The following is a 19,709-nucleotide window of genomic DNA, read 5'->3' on the forward strand; positions in this document are numbered from 1 at the left end:
GTTCCTGGGCCCCGGTCGCCCCGGATTGGCTGAGCGGGGAGTCCTCCCCCCCCCCCAGCGGGTTGCGGGGAGGAGGAGAGAGGAAGCCTGAACTACCAGAAGCATTCGGGTGGAGGGGGTGGCACTCGAAGGAGGGAGAGGGTGTGCGAACGTTTTTCTTTTGTTTTTCAGTCTTTTCCCCCCTCTTTGCTACGACTTATTTGCAACGGATGTGTGATCTTGGTTTGTGTGTTTTGTTGTTCCTGCGGCTTGTAAACCGCCTTGGGGGCAATATAGGAAGGCGGCATACAAATTAAAAATGAAATGGGGCGGGTGGGAATGCAATGAGGGTCTCTTTCAAGTCTGCGCTGGCAGCTGGCGAACTTTGCCTCCTTCTATCGCTCTTTGATTCCAGAGAACTCTTATTAGGAACTTTTTAAAAAATGGAGGAGACGTTTCTGATCATACTTATCCGTTCAGAAAGCATATAAAAAATGCAACAGTGTATTTTGAATTATTTTAGTGGACCAGATGATAACAGCTGTATCTCCTGGTTTTTCCCCAATCTAGCCCCTTTTACTATGTGTGTGGGTTTGTCACAATAGCTTCTAAACACCCCTTTTCCCCCAGTAATGGCTATTCTATTCTACTGCTTGCAGCCTTCATCAGTGGGCAAAATTTGATAGAAAGTATCTGCCCCTAATTAGTACTCCCCACCTTCCATTACATTTTTGAGCAAGCACACATGTATTTTTGAACCTGTACAAAAGGAAAAAAGGGACATGGGTGGTGCTGTGGGTTAAACCACAGAGCCTAGGACTTGCCAATCAGAAGGTCGGCAGTTTGAATCCCCGTGACGGGGTGAGCTCCCGTTGCTCGGTCCCTGCTCCTGCCAACCTAGCAGTTCGAAAGCATGTCAAAGTGCAAGTAGATAAATAGGTACCGCTCCGGTGGGAAGGTAAATCGTGTTTCCGTGTGCTGCTCTGGTTTGCTAGAAGCGGCTTAGTCATGCTGGCCACATAATCCGGAAGCTGTACGCTGGCTCCCTCGGCCAATAAAGCGAGATGAGCGCCGCAACCCCAGAGTCGGTCACGACTGAACCTAATGGTCAGGGATCCCTTTACCTTTACAAAAGCAAAAAAAGTGTGCACCTACAGTACATCAAGATTTGCTTGGGACCCCGCTGCAGCACTTCTGAAACAAGAAAACCTCGGTCCAGTGTGCTTCCAATTCTGCTCAGCAGCCAAATCTTATTTCAGTAGGGAAAGTACAATTCAATATAATGGGAAATTGAAAACATCCGTAACTTTCACAGGTCTAGATGAAATTTGCAGGCATATTAGCCTTTCTGTAGTAGATAACATGCATCAAATTTCTCTCAATGGCCAACCAGACGCCCGTGGGAAACCTGCAAGCAGGACCTGGGTACAAAAGCGTTTTCCCTATTTGTGATTTCCAGTATTCAGAGGCATACTGCTGCTCTCCATGGAAGGAGAGCATAGCAATGGATGCTAGTAGCCATTGGTAGCCTTATATACTCCATGAATTTGTCCAATCCTCTTTTGAAGCCATCCAAGCTGGGGGCCATCACTGCCTGCTGTGGGAGCAAGTTCCATCCTGGCCACTGTGAGAACAGGATGCTGGACTAAATGGGACACTGGCCTGTTCAGCAGACTCTTCTTATGTTCTTTCAAACCCAAGGTTTCATTTCTAATCGGTAACCACCAATTTAGACCCTAATAGCATATATGTAATATTAGCTTTGTGATTGTACAGTGGTACCTCGGGTTAAGTACTTAATTCGTTCTGGAGGTCCATTCTTAACCTGAAACCGTTCTTAACCTGAAGCACCACTTTAGCTAATGGGGCCTCCTGCTGCTGCCGCGCCGCCGGAGCCTGATTTCTGTTCTTATCCTGAAGCAAAGTTCTTAACCTGAAGCACTATTTCTGGGTTAGCGGAGTCTGTAACCTGAAGTGTATGTAACCTGAAGCGTATGTAACCTGAGGTACCACTGTATATATTTTTAAGTATGGCTCCATTGAGAGTGAGAGGGAGATGATTTAGTACAGATCCTTAAAAGGAACTGAGGTGATACTAGTGTTTCTTCATCTGTTTGTTGGGGAGTTCACACTGCTTCCAAGTTGCAATGAAGCAAGCTTCCTTGGCTGTTTGACCTCTTTGACAACAGATGGAAACAGAATATAGAGCTGGATTTTTTTAAAGCATTTATTTGTCCTTGTATACTTTAATATAGCTACAACAGCATTTACAGTGTTAAAAGTGTGGGAGGAAAATAATGAGATCTGTAACCCACGTGCAGGTAATTAACAAAAGAATATAAAGTATCATCCCCTGCTCCCCCTCCCCCGGAAACCTGCTGTTTACCACTTAATTGGAACAACATTAAACAGTTTTTCTGCAGATTGACATTTGTTCTGATTCAGCGGTAAACAGTAGGTTTTCCCAGGGGAAATGGTGGGACAAACAAAAAACTTGGACTTGTGCCTAGAAAGCATGGGACAAGCGCAAGTGTGGACAAGCCCTAACAGCAAAAGAGGGGTAGCACAAAGAATCAACAAAAAACAGAAGGCTGATATCAAAACCAGAACTCCAAATAGTACTCATCTATTGTCTGTATACTGCCCAACACACTTCAATAACAACCTTCATTAAGGACAAATTCCATATTGTGCAGTGCAATCCCATGCATTTTTACTGTGTGGAGTGACCAAGTATGTTAGGCATTGCAGCTTTTTCTGGTATCTCAGCGGAACAGACTACAGATTAAGACGTGTGAAACACCTGTAGTAAGTCAGCTACAGTCCTCGACATTATAATGTGCTGCAAGCATAAAGAATGTTACTGAACCACATGGGGCAATTTGAGTGTTACAATAGTGAGTGCATTTGACTATCAAATAAAGCTCACTCCAGTCTTATGGCTACTTATTGTGTTCATGGGAAAGGTGAAATTTGAACCTGGTACTTTTCTTATTCTTGTCTCTTAGCTACTATGTACAATCACTCCTATGAAATCCTGCAGCCCCAGCCGGCATGGTCAGGAATGGCAGGAGTTGTAGTGCAGCAACTTATGGAGGACCCCTGGTTCCCCAGCCATGGTCTGTATTCAAAAAATTAAATATCAAACCAACTGGGGGTGTTTCTATAGCTAGCATTGTTTAATACTTCTGAACTGGAATTTAACAACGCGGTGAATTTGGCCAGGGATCTGCAGAAAAGTAAATTGCATCTTGTTGGACATTTGAGAGGCCTAGCTGGTGACATTTGCTTACAGGCATTAGAAAGCAAAGCTGCCAACAGAACAATGAAAGGTGAGCAAGCAAAGTGTTTTGATAAACAGATGAGATTCACCACCAAATGTAGCACAAAAGGATTATCTAACCACAAAGACATTTACAAAGGATCATATAAAATGAGTATCTGTATTTGCCAACCTCCCATTGTGCAGAAGTCAAAAGGAAAAGATGGAAAACGGGAGGCCAGATTGTCAGGACTACCAAATCCAGGTCAAACCTGTATAGCTTACAGCAAAACCTGGAGCTAGAAGAACAGGTAGGAACAGGAAGCATAGACTGAAACTAGCAAAGCTCAAGCCAGGCTGCATAGCAATTGTTTTACACAGATAATTTTATTCCTCTTTTTAAGGATGTTGCGTAAACAGGAATATTCATTCAAGCATAGTGCTATACCATAGCATAACATCACAACAATGAACCTAGACACCCTCCAGGTTCCTGTGTTTCTCCACCTCCCACTCTTTATCTCCTGTGGCCACAAGGAGGAGTCCATAAATACTCACTTCCATTTCCAATTAACCGCAAAATGCCATGTCATCCAGAGCTGGTCAAACTGGCTAATTTAACCATTGTTAGTGGAAACAAGCCAGTTTCTAACAATAGATTATGAAGTTGGTTGGTTTTCACTAACCATAGTGAATATTAACGCCAATTTAGGGATCAGATGACTTGCTAAACTGCTGTCAATTTAAAATTCCCTCCGTTACAGCCACATTGGGGAAGGAAGAGGAGAGTGCTCATTTTTGCAATGATAAAGGTGAGTCTTCTGTCTGGTTTAGTCTTCTGTCCAAACAATGTCCTTGAAAGGGAACTTCTGTGAACAATCAGAACAGATTTTCAGAACCAAAGCTGGAGCAGGAGGTCTTCCATGGACAAAAGGTACGTGATTGTAGTCCTGATTTCAGAATGCATCACTGTCACCTTGCTAAAGTAATATATGGTGAGGTAAAAAGGAAGAAAGCATGCAGCCTCCCAGGGCCGTCAACTCTTAGCTTTCTTTAAAATAGAGTAAAAAGTTCAATCAGAAAATTGTGAAGAAAGTAAAGAGCACAAAATGTGGAAGCAGCTCCAAGACTTCAATACTTGGCAGCCTGCAACATTGCTAAGGATGTTTATTCACTGTTTCTAAGCAATCAGAAATGTTGACCACTCAGGAGGAGGCCCTCCCAGAACAGCAGAAAGAGGACAAGCTAGATGGAAGAGGATACTGGGGTGAGTTTGTTTAAGCATTTTGCCCCATATGTATTATTTCATTCACTCAACAAGTGTGTTGCCTTTACAAAATGAAACACAGTTGGCTGGCTTTAGTATGTTTTATTGAAAAGTAATTCCTTGAAATAAATGAGACTTCATCCCTGCTTAGAAAAAACGATGCTATTGCACACCTGCACACTCAGGTTTTCCATGTCTCCCACCCAACCACTACTAGGCTGTTCATCATCACTGGGCTGTTATTTTAATACTGTGTAGTTGCCATAAACAAAAGTATAAAATCCAAAATCCAAATTCCTTATAGCTGCAGCAAGTTAGACTTCCAATAGACTAGAACACAGATAGCTTTTTTTGTTTATTAAGGTTAGCAAAACATATTGTGTGCATGCTTTGCTGAGAGTTGTGACATTGTACATAAATGTTATTTGTTGTTGTATATTTGTATCTTGATATTTCTCCCATGAGCTCAAGGCTGTGTGCATTGTCCTCCTCTTCCCACTTTTATCTTGACAGCAGCCATGTGAAAATCCAGACACCAAAGTGGGTAGGGAGCCTTAAGAGCCTAATTCACAAAACTCTTTGAATCTGCACCTGTGCCTGCTGAGGAGGCTTGCTAACAAAATAGGGGAAGGGACTCCCTGCTATTGCTTGCTGGAAAGGGATAAGGTTTGGAAGAGGTGCTCCTCCATCACCTCTGTTGGTAGGGAAGCCTATACCTCTACAAAGGTCCCTGCTGCACCCACAAGAACGTTTAGGGCCCCAAATGGGATGTTCTGCTAAAAATCCGAGAGAAATCACACCAACCACAATGTTGTGCCCTTCTCAGCACAAACAAAAAGGGCTTGAGATGTAGCAGTAGATTCTGGATGTTCACCGACTTGGGATTCTTCTCTTAGTCTTCTTCTAATAAAAACCAGAGAGTGAGTGTGAAAAGGATAGACAGGTGGCATGAATAATAGTCCAGGGAGAAAATGTGGGTTATCTATGAAAAGACATTCCGTATCATTTAATTTGCTCCACTGAAATTGACAATTGATTTGCCTGACCTTTTTCCCCCAATTTCTCCAAAGTACAGAGAGAGTGAGAGAGAGGAGGAAATTGGCATCAATGAAATTGACAAGACTTTCCCTTGACCTTGTCACCTTCCCAGCAGGAGGGGATGACGGAAATGGCAGTGGGGCATGCAGTGCAGAAGAAAAGCGAGCGAGGCATTGTTCAAGCTGTCTCCAACCACAGCATGATGGAATTGCATCCATGGCCGCTGAGGCAGTATCCGAGGTGGGTAAGTCATGAATGCTTTCTCCCACATAACTAGAGGGGTGGTTGTAGCAGTGAAAGCGAGAAGAACTCATGAGCTGCAATTACCTGAAGTGGAGGAAGAACATTTGAGCGCTCATTGAAGTGAATGAAAATCTGTGTGTAACTTCTACCTAAGTTGGCTGCTTTGGTTTCAGGGCCCTCACTAAACAACAGCTCCAAAGCTGCTAGAAGTTGTGCAGAGTTCTCCGGAATTGCATGTGATCAGCAGATGGCACTCTAACTACACTAAACCTAAAGCTTCCTTTGTCGTAGCTGTTGTCAGCTAGGTCAAATTGCATGTTGCCTAAGTATGGTGCATCTAGGTTGTACAGGGAAGAATTTTATCCTTTCCAATAGATTTAGGAGAAGAGCAAACGGTTCCACCTAGACAGGTTTGGATGACACACGCTTCATAATAATAATAATAATAATAATAATAATAATAAATATTATTTATACCCCACCCAACCCATCTGGCTGGGTTTACCCAGCCACTCTGGGCGGCTTCCAACAAAATTTTAAAATAGAATAGTATAGAAAGAAAAGACAGAGTAGCTCTTTGTGAGCCCTCTAGAAACACTTGTAACTAGGTGAAACAGAGTCAATCGAAACATCACTCTTTTTGGCATAGGTGAGCAGTGGTTTTTCCATCCCTGATAAATCAGCTTTCATTCATATACCCTTAAACAGTGCTTTTTTTCTAAAAAAAATTCTTTAGGGGTACTCTTATTTTGACTCAAGAAAATCACCATTTTATAGTTCAAATCGGGGAAAATACAGTAAATGGACAAAAGTACAAAGATTCACAAAATGTTTAGGAGTATCCATACCTTTACCTTACCTTATCCCATTTCCAAAATCCAGTAACAAGCAGATCTGTTTAACTTTGCCATATGTGCATGATCTCATATGAGGGCCAATCTATGCAGTAAGGAAGCTTTCCTAGGACTTTACCCCTTCAGGCTGCTGAGTGTTGGTGGGTGCATTTTAATGCTACTAGGTTGGGGGCTTTAGCAAATATAAAACGGACCTATCTTGGAGAAAACAAGAATGAACCCTTGACATGCTACCTGTCTACGGAGAGCAGGAGTGGAGAACATTCACTGGCCGATGGCTCAAACCCTTATCCCCCACACCCCAGTAGACCAAATTTGACAAGTGGGTGGGAAAGCGCAGCACAGTGCTCTTTGATAACCCTTTTGCAAACAGCTCCACACACCTGAACCTCCATGCCTGTTCCCAAGCAGGGGAACTGGGGCATATAGCCAAAGTGAGCTGGATTTGACCAGCACTCAGCTGGTGAGTAGGGGTTAAATTCTGCTGCTTTGGCTGCACATACCACATGCTACTCTCAACTGCTAATGGTGAGTCACACCACCCTCAAGAAACTATGGAAGAATTTATCTTCCCCTGTGAGAAAGTTAGTGAAATTCTGCCTGCCCCCCAATTTGTCTTCCCACAAATAGGGTATAGTTTTTAGAGGCCACTTAACTACCACAGAGCCTAGGACTTGCCGATCAGAAGGTCGGCAGTTCGAATGCCCGCTACGGGGTGAGCTCCCATTGCTCGGTCCCTGCTCCTGCCAACCTAGCAGTTCGAAAGCACGTCAAAGTGAAAGTAGATAAATAGGTACCGCTCCGGCGGGAAGGTAAACGGCGTTTCCGTGTGCTTCTCTGGTTCGCCAGAAGCGGTTTAGTCATGCTGGCCACATGACCCGGAAGCTGTACGCCGGCTCCCTCGGCCAATAAAGCCAGATGAGTGCCACAACCCCAGAGTCGGTCACGACTGGACCTAATGGTCAGGGGTCCCTTTACCTTTACCTTTAACTACAGCTTTCTAAGATTCAGTTGTTTTGAGTTGGTCGGTTTGTTGGCCTGGCCACTTTCATTGGCTTCAGCAACTTCCACGGTGAAATGGGAAGATAAGGTCTTCTTCTTCTTCTTTCTTCTTCTTTGGCGATCACTCGTAGCCAAGTAAGATTGTCTTCCATAAACACGGTTTTAACAATGTGCGGCTTTCTCCTGATTGAAGTGCAGAGTGTTTGGATATTCACAGGGAAACCAAAATGCTTGTTTACAAAGCTATTGTACTACCAACCTTACTATATGCTTGTGAAACATGGACCACTTATAAATGCCATCTCCAACTCCTCAAAGATAAGGTATATCAGTTTGTATCCAAAGAAGTTGCCCCATACTCATGCAAGGATTGCCACTTATGCAGCAGAATGTCCACTTCTTTGCCTGCACACACACATCCCAAATTTGTCCTTGAAATTACTCCAACCATCTGGAGCAGATTCGGAGGAGGTAGAGTTCAGGAAGAGGAAGAGCAAGAGTCCTTGCGCAAATGGAAGAGCTTTGTCAGATAACAACACATTGGTTTTCTTAAGTAAGCTCATCTTCCCCTGGTATTGGTTCAGCAAGCCTGGAGCTTTCTGGATACTTCCAGGAACTTACAATGCATTTCTGCTTCATGTTGTTCCACCATCCAAGAGATGTCTCTCTCTACCTCTGTGAGACTTATTCAAGAAGAGGGAGGGGGAAGGTTGTGCCCTTTGAGAAGTGTGGGATTTACTGCTGCGTTTCAAAGGAATTAGAACAGAGCAGCAATATTGTAAACAAGCACAATGAAAGCTGGAGAGGTCACTGCTGCATCTTTGGAAATTAACGAGGGTTGTGATTAATTCTAGCAACTGGGGCCCTAGGAATTATGAGGACAGGCACAACAAAGATGCAGTAAGTAGATTATCTGAAAAGCCTTTTTTTCTCAGTTCCCCTTGTTTATTTAAATTAGAAATTTTAAGCTAGCATCTTAAACGTGGCCTAGCCTTTTATTATTATTTGGGGGCAGGGGAGGGTAAAGAAGTATATTTCAAAATGGAGTGATGCTGCAAGTCAAACAATGGGCATTCAGAAGACTTTAACAGTATGGATTTTGAAATTTGACCTTTTACATTGGGGAAGACAGAAGAGAATGGTTCACTAGCGTATCCCAATTGGTCAGATGTTTCCCAAGCTGATTCCAAGCTAGCAGCACAAATTATCTTGGCTCAGACTTGCCTTTCCCTCTTGATTTAACATTTTTTTAAAAAAAGGTTCTTCTTTCTCATTCCGATCATTTGGAATCACTATTGTGATTTTAAATAGTGTAATGGCATACCATTTGCATATTTGATTCTCAGGTTTTATAAATAAATAAATATCAAAGTTTACTTTCCCCTGTGAGATTTGTCATTTAATGTGGCTAATAATTCAGTCTTGAATCAAGGTAGACAAAAGACAACCAATTCCATTTTTAATTAGGGATCCAGAGTTGGGATATAAAGTCACATGATTTACCAGTACCTTTGTGTATGTTGTTATTAGTCTTACTGCTATTTATATTGTTCGGTAGGATTTTCCACATGTGCGAAGAATCAATAGCCTTTTCTACATCTTACTACTGCTCATTCTTCTGGGCTAGATGCCAATATTGCTTTCGCTAGCTAGGGAGGTAATTTTGGTAGGTGAGTGGCGGTTGAGGGCTGGTTACAGGAACAGCAGCTATGAAGTGGTAGAAGGGATTGTGACTCCTGCCTCGCACAACCTCTTTTTTTCATTCTTCTCTGCATATAACCATTACCAGTAATTGGAGGGTGGGGGGCAACTAAAAATAAAACTCCTGCTGCAAAAGAGTGAACTTTGTGTGGGAAAGAGCAAGTGCTTTTTTGCAAAGCAGAAAAAAAATTAAAATTCATACAGGAGGAAAAGAGCAAGCAAACTGATTCTCACAGACCTGGTCTTCTGTTCTCACATCACAACTATCCTTCTGCTACACAACATGCCACCACCCTCCCCCACTGGCTGTTCAAGATGGCTGAGTCATCCCAAGTTATTCGTCCTGCACCTGGGATGGGTAAAAAGTAGATGGGGTCTGTTTGGTACACTGCCGTGTAATTTACAGTAGCTCAGCCAGGGTTTCGGAGTCCCAATAGCAGCAGGAAAAAGCCTTCATCCCACACGCACACACCCCACACAAAAATGGGAAACTAATTCAGATATGGATTCCTTTAAACTTGTATCGCAAAGCCTGTGTATGGTTCGTGAAGTATGGTCCATGCTTTTTTCTGGGGGTACTCAGGGGTATGCAGTACCAGCACCTTTTTTTCCTAGAAGAAAAGCACTGAGTATGATAGATACATCCAGTGCTTTTTTTTCTGGGGCGACGCAGGGGGACGCATACCCCTAAACATTTTGTGAATTTTTGTACTTTTGTCCATTTACTGTATTTATTTTTCCTGATTTGAACTATAAAATGGTGGTTTTCTTGAGTCAAAATGAGAGTACCCCTAAACATTTTTTTATAAAAAATAACACTGGATACATCAGTTCCACTCCCTGAGCCACCTACTTGCTGGCTTTATCAAACACTGAACCAGTAATTTGCACCTGGCTCTGGTTGGTGGACCTCAGGTTTGTAGTAATGACAACACCCCAAACAGATCCTGCAAGATCGAAGTGGAACCAGCTTCCCTCAGCTTAATGGGGGATGATGGGGTGGTGGGCAGGGGTGGGGAAACCAAAAAGCTCATGGCATGTCAGGTGAAGGCATCCCCATCCAGTCTCACACCCCAAAAGTGACTATTTTGCGAGGTCTGCAGTAGAACTACTGGTTTATGTCTAAGATACCCTACCAATCAGAGTGGAGTTCAACTTCCCCAAACCCCTACATTAGCAGTGCTGCTGCCCTGATAGCCAGCCCCACCCACCAGCCCTTCTTGGGCATCAGCATTTCCCAACTCAACTGCCCAGTATCTAAGCCCTGATCCTGCGTGCATCCAAAATCCTCTCATTTCCCAAATCAACTTGGCTATTCATCTCCTTCCAACTACACTAATCATACCCTGCCATCCACGTTTCCTTCTCTACTGGTCATACTACCCACCGTCCCATCCCCTTCCTGCAAACACGGCCACAGTGGAAGGTCCAAATTCTGCTCTGCTTCGCCCCAACAGACTTCAATCCGCCCTCCTAAACTTTCTGTACTCCTCCATGGCATTTCCACAGCTGCTTTATAGGGAGAGGCTGAGGTATGTGGCACCAACCATTGCTCTGTAACCCTTTTTGCTTGGCTAACTGCCCTCACTTCCTAGTCCTGAAAATGGTGTAAATACTTCTGTGGGTTGAAGCAGGAAATCCACATGCTGCATCGCAGACCCTCCAAGTGACCCTGTTTTCCAGGGACATCCCTGATTTAGAGAAGCCATCCCGGTTTCTGATTTGATCCCGGAATGCCCTGCTTTTCCTTAGGATGTCCTGATATTCACTGGATAAATGTTGGAGAGTATGGAGATATCCGACCCCTGAGCCATCTGAAGGCAATCCTGTAAAGGGAAGTTTTTTAATGTTTAATGTTTTATATATGGCTGCCCAGAGTGACTGGGGCAACCTAGTAAGATGTGTGGGGTATAAATAGTAAAATTATCATTATGGCAAAGGATGTCCCTATTTTCATCGGAGAAATGTTTGGAGGGTATGGCATTGGGGACTCCAAGGAGCCTGATACAGTACGTCTCCTGGGCCTTCCATTTAACAGCCCTGAAGCCTATTAACTCTTAAATATTAAGAGAAGCCAGCCAGCAGATGGCAGCAGGACACATTACATTGGTAGCTTCAGAACACAACCTTTGCAGTAGGGGACACCATACTAAGGGCCACTTCACAAATTAATTTCTCTCTTGCATAATGATGTTGTTATATCTTGTTCTGTATTTTTAAAGGGGGGCAGCTTTTGCAAAATGTGCTGAATCTGAAGAAATAAAAACAGCAACTTGAAAGCACAGCTCAGCACCATTCCCAGTGTTTGGGAGTGGGGCAGGAAACATCTAAGCGCAGGACTTACTCCTTCATTCATTTAGGCTGAGAGAGACAGCGATTTGCCCAGGAACAGCCAATGAGTTTCTTGGCTGATAGGGGATTTGAACCCTGGCTTCCAGGCCCTTGTCCAACACTCCACCCACTGCAATAAACTGCTTGCACCTCCCACCATCCCTGATCATTGGGCATGCTGGCTGGGGCTGATGGTGGAGTCCAATAACTTCTGGAGGTCCACCCTTAATCTAAAAGGTAAATGGAAGTAGGAGGCATGTGAAGTAGACGTTTGTAAGATACAGAGACCTCACACCAGTTGCTGATACTTCCAAAATGATGAAAAATAGTGGGACCTGCAAGGCAGCTTGTTTTTTAAATGTTATATATGGTGCCTATTATTAGAAATAAAGGAATGAGGAAAAGAGCCAGCAAGAAGAAAAGATACAGCAGTGTTGCTTGTATAGAGTATGAAAAAACCTGAAACTCAGAATGAACAGAACCACATAAAATGGGGATTATTATTTTTTTTAAAAAAGAAACTTTCTAGCACAGAGAAAATCAGTGCTATTTTAGAAAGTACTCTAAAACCTGAAAAAGATACAATGCATGTACTTTTGTAAATCTAGAAAATCTTTAATAAAAGTTTGGGGGGGGGGTTGGTGTGTTTTTTTAAAGAGGAACTCACCATGAAAGCCTCCCTGGTTCTCTTACAGTGGCAATGGCACCCACCTGAAAGGTGCTGGAACAAGAGTTTCGGTGAGTTCCAGGTGAAAAAAGCCCTGGCGATAGTTCATATTGTTCTGCCTGCTGCTGAAGTTTCCCAACCCAGGGGCCAGGATACTCCAAGGGGGCCACAGGTGAAAATCGCATAAATGGGGGGCCACAGAGGGAAGTGAGAAGTGAAGAAAGCAGAGAAGTGACCGAGAAAAGAAAACAGAAAATGGAGAAGAATGAACAGAGGAGTGACCATGATTCCCAGGGGATGGATCGCCACATGTTCTCTGCAGCAACTTCACTTCCGCTTCTTTCTGCATTCCACCACTGCGTGCACCAAGCTGTCCGCATCTCATTTGTCACGGGCAAGGTGTGTGGCTGCAGCAGTGTTGGTGTGTGGGGTGCTGTTTCTTTGTGCAAGTATTTCTGCTAAAGGAGGTGTGTTGCTGCTTGCAAGAGTTACTCACCCTAACACAGAATTGCCTTAAGATAATGGACAGAGGTGATATTCAGTGATCCCTCACAGCAATAGAACCGGATATAAAAAAGCTTGTTTCTGGTCATCAAGCATGAGGGTCACATTGATCGAGAAATACTTAAAGTTTAATTGTTTATGTAATTGTATTTTGTATAAATTATTAAAATTATCTACAAACAAAACATTTAAATAGCTACCTTTTTACCGGTAGGACAGGGGGCCACAGGGAGGAAACAAAGTCGGAAGGGGGCTACGGTTGGAAAAGGATTAAGAAACACTGATCTAGGCCATGGAAGCATATAGAACAAAATATGTCAAATGCTGAGAAGTTGATGCACTTCAGGTGTGTCACCTCACTAGTAGGAAGTTCCCTGAATACCTCTGGAAATGGACGGGGATCAATTTATTTAGTTAGGTCTCCTTAGAAATTCACACTTCTCTGAATTCTGTGAAGCAGTTCTCCAACCAGAAAAACTACATTCCAAAATGTCTGTTAGGAAAAAGTGCTCACAAACACAAAATATACATTTTTGAGAAAATAATATGCAAATATGCATTTTATTGGAGGAAATTGTTTGCAAAAATGTGTATATTTGAAGAAATATGCACTAAATGCATATTAATTTTCATGATTACGGTTTTTGAAAAATTCTTCTTCTTTGGCAATCACTCATAGCCGAGTAAGATTGTCTTCTATAAACACTGTTTTAACAATGAGCCCGTAAGTGACTGTGGAGGCCAATTCTGGATCCACACGTCCTTCCACAGTGGGGACATTGGTTTCCGGGCGGGAGTTGATCACGGTGTGGATTTGCCAAGCGTGCCTTCCTCTTAGCACATTTCTCCCTTGCGTCCTGAGTTTGAGTGTCTTCAAAGCCCGTGACACCTTTGGTAAAGGCTGTTCTCCAACTGGAGCGCTCGCAGGCCAGTGTTTCCCAGTTGTCAGTCTTTATACTACATTTTTAAAGATTTGCCTTGAGACAGTCTTTAAACCTCTTTTGTTGACCACCAGCATTACGCTTTCCATTGTAAAAAATGGGTCAAACTGAAGAAAACTGGGGAAACTGGGGGGAAATGAGAAGCTGAGAGAAAATAAATTGACACATTTACACCATCTCTAAATCTTGATAACTAGTTTATTTAAAGAGGGGAAACTAATGCATTTGAAAAGGATCCAAATTTACAGAAACAGTATTATTGTTTTAAGCCATTCTTCAAGTTACAGGGAACCAGGCAGAGGGCCTTCTCGGTAGTGGCACCCGCCCTGTGGAGCGCCCTCCCACCAGATGTCAAAGAGAAGAACAACTACCAGACTTTTAGAAAACATCTGAAGGCAGCCCTGTTTAGGGAAGCTTTTAATGTTTAACAGACCACTGTATTTTAATAATTTGTTGGAATATTATTATTATTTTTCAGTGAGTGCTGTGTTGTTTTAAAACATGCACAAAGCAGAGGTGTGTACTGAGGTCTCCACAATATATATATTGCTTGTGGCTACCCTGAATAATTTAAATCATTCCAGCAGATTTATAATACTTGGATTTTTTGTCAGATTTGATTTATTGAGGTGTAACTAACTACACGTCAAATTCCAAAGTAATCACTGAAGATGACGGATTTGCTAAGGAGGCGAAAAACAGTCTCCCTCTTTTCCCCCCTCAAAAGATTAAATAACTGACACAGGATCCAAGACGTAAGACAGGCATATATTAAATAGTGAATTCTTGCAGCCAATTTCTAAAGACCCTGTTCAAAATACTGGTATCGGATAGAAATGTTGACAATACTCTTAATGTGAGCAACGTCAAGGGGACACTGCTATGATTTTAACAAAGCTGTCAGATTAGGTGACTGAGTGGTTACAGCATGATATTAATACAACTTCTTAACCGACAATTAGTTAACTGGCTGCTAAAAAGAAACCGGCTTATAGGATTTCCCTAATGAATATAATGCTTTGTTTCTGGGCAAAACATATGCTGTGGATGTATAATTAGAAAAAAAGAGTTCCCCATCAAGGGAACATGTGCAGCTGAATAAAAGAGCTTATTATTATACCTGTGAGGGGTCAAAGTCTATGGGGCTGTAGCTTATGGTATTACAGCAGATTACAAAATCATTCTATTATGTTAGTCAATCTGTTTCCAAGCATCAACTAGCAGGAAGCTGTGCACTAGAAACTAACAAATAAGGCTCCCTTTGACTCTTTTCCCTCTAAGGTCTTGTGATAGGTCAGCTGTTGGTGGCATCATCATCCCAGTCAGATCACATGTCAGAACCTTTCAGTGTGCAGCTGATGCCTTTGATATTGAGAACCATCTTCCCCAACAGTCCTCAAGTGCTACTTGTTGTAGAGCCATATTCTTAAAAAGCTTGAGCCAGTGTGAAACCCATAGACAGTTAATGAAAGGGGGGGGGGAGAGAAGCAGAGCGAACTTATGCTGCATCTGACCTCTATCATAAAGCAAATTGCTCAAGAGAAAAAGTGACAAAACGGCAGCTGCCACGATCACCTTCTGTGTTTTAGCACCTGAGGACCAATGTGCACAACTATATAATCTAAGTTTACATATCTTCTGTGGAAATTATTCCACATTTTATGAACTGGCAAATACATCCTCTGGCGAAGAGTGTGGGTCTCCTCATATAGTGCACAGATCTTCAAGATGCATTTTAAAAATTGCACACCCAGCTTCAGCACCTCTTACACAATTTCTTTCTTTAGGCTTAATAATAATAATAATAATAATAATAATAATGTGTATTTGGGGTGTATTTTTTTTCTGAGCCCTTGTAATTAAATACATGGATAAGTATTATCCATGCCACACTGTTTAGCAGCTCATTTCACTAGCCCCACAACAATCTCGTTTCCAGTCCATATATTGCATTATATGCATTCCAAATTCTGTTTGTTAGGTAGGAGCAAACTACAAGTTGCACTGCTGCTGTATGCCAGGAAGTCCTTTGAGAGTGCTGACTTGCACTGGGTTAAGTGACGGAAGGGAATGAGGTTCCCCTTAACCCTTTCCCTGCCATTTCCTTCCCTCTTGAAACTTCCTACACCACCAGTATTCCAAATCTATGTCTTCCTCAAAAACATAGAAACATTGTGGTAGTACAAGCAGCTGGGCAAGAAGCAACAGACAAAGGAAAGGTTAAGCACTGATGCAAATCCTTCCGAGAGATGCTTTGCAAGGGAGAGTTACTGAGCTAGACTGTAATGTAGTTTACCTTCCGAGTTTTTTTCCCCAGCATGTCCATCTATTTTCATGTTAGTGCCCATATTTACAATGTTAGCAGAAGCCTCTCCTAGAATTTGAAAGGCAAATTCAGGTCTAGCTTATACTTCCTTGACATAAATGTAATAGCACCTGCTCATTATAAATGGGACAATTTGCTCCTGTGATGCATGTTCTTCACAGTTCATGACTTTTATGTCTTTCAGAGAAGGCACTGAAAAGAGCCATTGATATGGTTATTTAGTGGATGAGCTCCAAAGGTTCCCTTTACAGTTAATCCCTTCCATGTTTTCCATTGTATGGAATAAACACTTTTAAAAATAACCCTGCAGGTGTTCAAGCATAGCAGTCTGAAAAATAACTAATTGTTGTGTGTATACTTTGCTTCTCCCCGCTCCAACATGAGCCTCTTGCTTCATCCGTTTATATTCCCATCGTGAAATGTCACAATTAAAGTCAGAGCATGCTATTTACAAACAGAAAGAAGACTACCAGAAAGAAGGCTCAATGGGGTTCTGGTAAGCTTCCAAGGCCTGGTTGAGTCCCAGTGCAGTTCTGGGACAAGTGTTCAAAATTCTAAAGTTTGGCCTGACTTTCACATGAACTTTGAGGCAAGAGAGGGTGGCAAAACTCTTACTCATTTCAGGAGGTGGGGAACCAATGATGACTGGATTAATATTAAAGAGCTGAAGTTTTTAATTAAATTTGTATAAAGCTGACATTTGCTTTCCCAAAATTGCTCCAGAAGAACCACTATATTACAACATCACCTCAGCCTAACCATAATTAATTGGCATGATTTACCTATTTTATATGTTTTAATCCATTTAAAACATACCACTGATGAAATGGACAGCATAGTTTTTAAAAGTAACAACAAAAACTCCAAACGGCAAGCATCGTTTTGAAAGAGGAGTCCCTGCCCCTTTCTCTCCTATAGGGTGGAATGCCTCATCTAAGATAATGCCAGTCAGGCCAACTATAGTATCTTTTTTTCTCCTCAATAATCTCATGAAATCCAGAAATCTATTCCAACAGTCTTCCCACAAGTGATTGCAGGATTATGTGCACTCCAATTTCCAAGCAATGAGAGATTTCAGGGGTGCCAAATACTGAATACAGAAGGGTAACAGGGTGATCCGTTTCAGCTGGAATACCTTAACCATCTATATGGCTGTGTGTTTATCAGGACCCTGTTCTGCTTCAAACAAGATAACAAATCTTCCTGGAAAAAACTGTGCATTAATAAACTGGCAATGGAAAGACTGGAGATGTCAAAGTTTTCTGCATGCTTAGAGATGAAGGCAATTACGCAGATATTATGCTAGGCAAAGAAAATTTATCTGCATAGGTCAACCTGTGCACTGCTTTGAAAGTGATGCTGCAATAGAAACACTGGGAGGGAATGTGTGTATTGCCAGCATTAACAAGCATGGCTAAACTGTTCAGCAAAGAAACATGTTTAATCTTTGCTTAAACACAACGCTGTGAATGCTGGCGAGGTCAGGGTCAGTTTGGGTTACCTATTGTATAAGCGTTGGCTGCAAATAGCTTAAGCAGGGCACAACTTTTTTTCTACATATTCTTTCATGCTCAGCTCATTCCAGAATCATTCTCCCCATGTTCATTTACTGCCAGCTCTGCTCAAATGTCTCACCTAGCGCTTAATTTCTAAGAGGAGAGATGCCAGGGCTCAGATTCACCTACAAAGTCTCACCCTAGAACTGGAATAGCATCTTCAGTGTGGGGAGATTCAAATTTTCCTTTCCCTAATATAAGAGTTTTCCTCGGGGGGGGGGGGGATTCCGCCATACTTAAGATGGTAGAAAGGGGTATTCTTGTAACATCACAAAATAGGCACCAAAAATGTACAGTGCAACTCGCACCACAGATCAACAATTAAATACCTTTGCTCAACCTTCAGTAGATCTGTCAGAACTGAAGATTCATACGTGTGTGTGCCTGCACACAGAGAGCTTTTTTAAAACTGACAAAGTTTCCACATCCCTACTTGTAAAACAAAAAACCAATAATCCCTTTTCCAAAGAGAAATTTCCCTGTCTATGTGAACGCCCTCTCTCCCAGTTGCCAATACATGTGAAATGACAGTGGATACTTGGACATGCTAGCGTCATACCTTCTATTTTGAACTGTGTATTCTTGTTTATGGGTTGGGTCAAGGCAGTGGAACTCCACTCATGGGATGCCCTCATTGCAGGAAAGAGGGACCATTTTTGATGATTCTCCAACTTGCCTGCAGGCCGCTGTGACTCCCCTGGAAAGCTGCTCCTAAGGGCTAGAGGACCCTCCAGAATGGTATGAGAGGTGGTGGGGGAGGGGAGGGAGAATTGGAGACAATTAACCTCCTCCTTTCCTCCAGCGAGAGCCTCTGCTGGATCTCAGCCCCTTCTGAGTAGGAGAAATTGGGTAAGGGAAACTCGAAAACTGTTGCAGTGTATACAAGTGGTGTCTCAAGAATACTCTGCAGCTAGTACCAGTTGACTTTGGACGAGAACATGAAATACTCCTAAAGCTATAACAGCAGGATCTAACATTCAGAATAATTTAAGAGCTGCTGGAAAGCTTCAATCTCTACAGAAAAATAAAATAGCCACTGCTATATAATTCAACTACTGAACAAACTAACAAACAACAGCACTATTAAAGTTTGTCCCTGTTTAATGCTTGATTTTACAAAGGTAATGTTATTCCAGTTGAAAGACATGTTCATTATGGCAAATAAAACAGAGATCTATGGGATTATAGATGTAGAAAGACACATTAAAGCTGTTTAGGGCATTGTATTGGTTTCTGTTTAATGGCTGTCCTGACATTTTTCAACAGCCAGGTCTAATAAATGTTTGTGGAGTGAAGCTTAAGCGGGTGGAAAAGTTGCCCAGAAAGAGTATTAAGAATAACTTAAGATATTGGATTTAATTGCAGCAATCTGTGATACTTATGGTGCTGGCCCCTTAGTGGAATTTTCAGTATTTAACTTGAAGCATGATTGGGTGATTAACAAGAGTCACTTTAATTAAATATTTTAAATAATTTCCTGAAAGATGCCCTGGTTCATCTTATGTAGGTAGACAAAGGGAATCATAAGTTGCTTTTCTAGAAAAACTGCAGACCCCAAGAGAAATATATATTAGAAAGCTGGCTATCCATCTTGTATTCTCTTGTGGTAGCGAAGCCATTAGCACTGATTGAATGCGGTGGTAATGGCAGGATAGAGTTTTCAAGGCTTCAGGAAACACTGTAGTCCATTTTCTGTGTGGGAAAGGAAAATGTTCAGTTTGGCCAAGATTGAAACTTTGTCCAGAAGCAGGCTTAAAATTGGGAATGGTAGGTCCCAAGGTACAGGAAATCTAACGAACAGGCAAGGAGCAAGGGTTCAGAGGCGACAATGGCTTCAATATAAATATATTCAATATAAAGAAGAGTAGGTGGAAGCATGTAAAAAGGCAAAGGAGGCATGGAAGTGGGGCAAAAGAGAGCTAAAGAGAGGGGTCTCTTAAAAAAAACACCTTGATAACAGAAGGTCTGGAAGGGCTATCTGCTACGATGGGAGCAGGGCCTGCCCAAGACATTTTGGCACTTGAGACGAACCGCAGTA

The 19,709-nt window shown here is 42.3% G+C and overlaps 1 protein-coding gene across 4 annotated transcripts; it reads left to right on the plus strand.

The window, feature by feature from the left end:
- The first annotated feature begins 73 nt into the window (after positions 1–73).
- On the plus strand, positions 74–12,958 carry LOC308473376 (uncharacterized protein). Of its 4 annotated transcripts, none has more exons than XM_080998836.1 (5): positions 74–222; positions 2,988–3,098; positions 4,427–4,508; positions 5,579–5,790; positions 12,373–12,958. In XM_080998836.1, exons 1-5 carry the CDS (start codon positions 210–212, stop codon positions 12,390–12,392), a joined length of 438 nt encoding a protein of 145 aa, XP_080854962.1. In that variant the 5' UTR covers positions 74–209; the 3' UTR covers positions 12,393–12,958. The 4 variants fall into 4 exon arrangements, 2 of the variants coding, with proteins under 2 accessions (XP_080854962.1, XP_080854961.1); XM_080998835.1 differs by having other exon boundaries at positions 5,579–5,786; XR_013984061.1 differs by lacking the exon at positions 74–222 and having other exon boundaries at positions 993–4,053.
- The last annotated feature ends 6,751 nt before the right edge of the window (positions 12,959–19,709 follow it).

The sequence above is a fragment of the Podarcis pityusensis genome (assembly GCF_964106645.2).
Source record: "Podarcis pityusensis genome assembly, chromosome: 3".
In the NCBI taxonomy this organism is placed as follows: Eukaryota; Metazoa; Chordata; class Lepidosauria; order Squamata; family Lacertidae; genus Podarcis; species Podarcis pityusensis.

Coding starts and splice junctions, on each gene's coding strand:
- LOC308473376 (XM_080998835.1), top strand. Junction 3,099..4,426: donor CCCCTGGTTCCCCAGCCATG/GTCTGTATTCAA, acceptor ACTGTTTCTAAG/CAATCAGAAATGTTGACCAC. Junction 5,787..12,372: donor CCGCTGAGGCAGTATCCGAG/GTGGGTAAGTCA, acceptor GTTCTCTTACAG/TGGCAATGGCACCCACCTGA.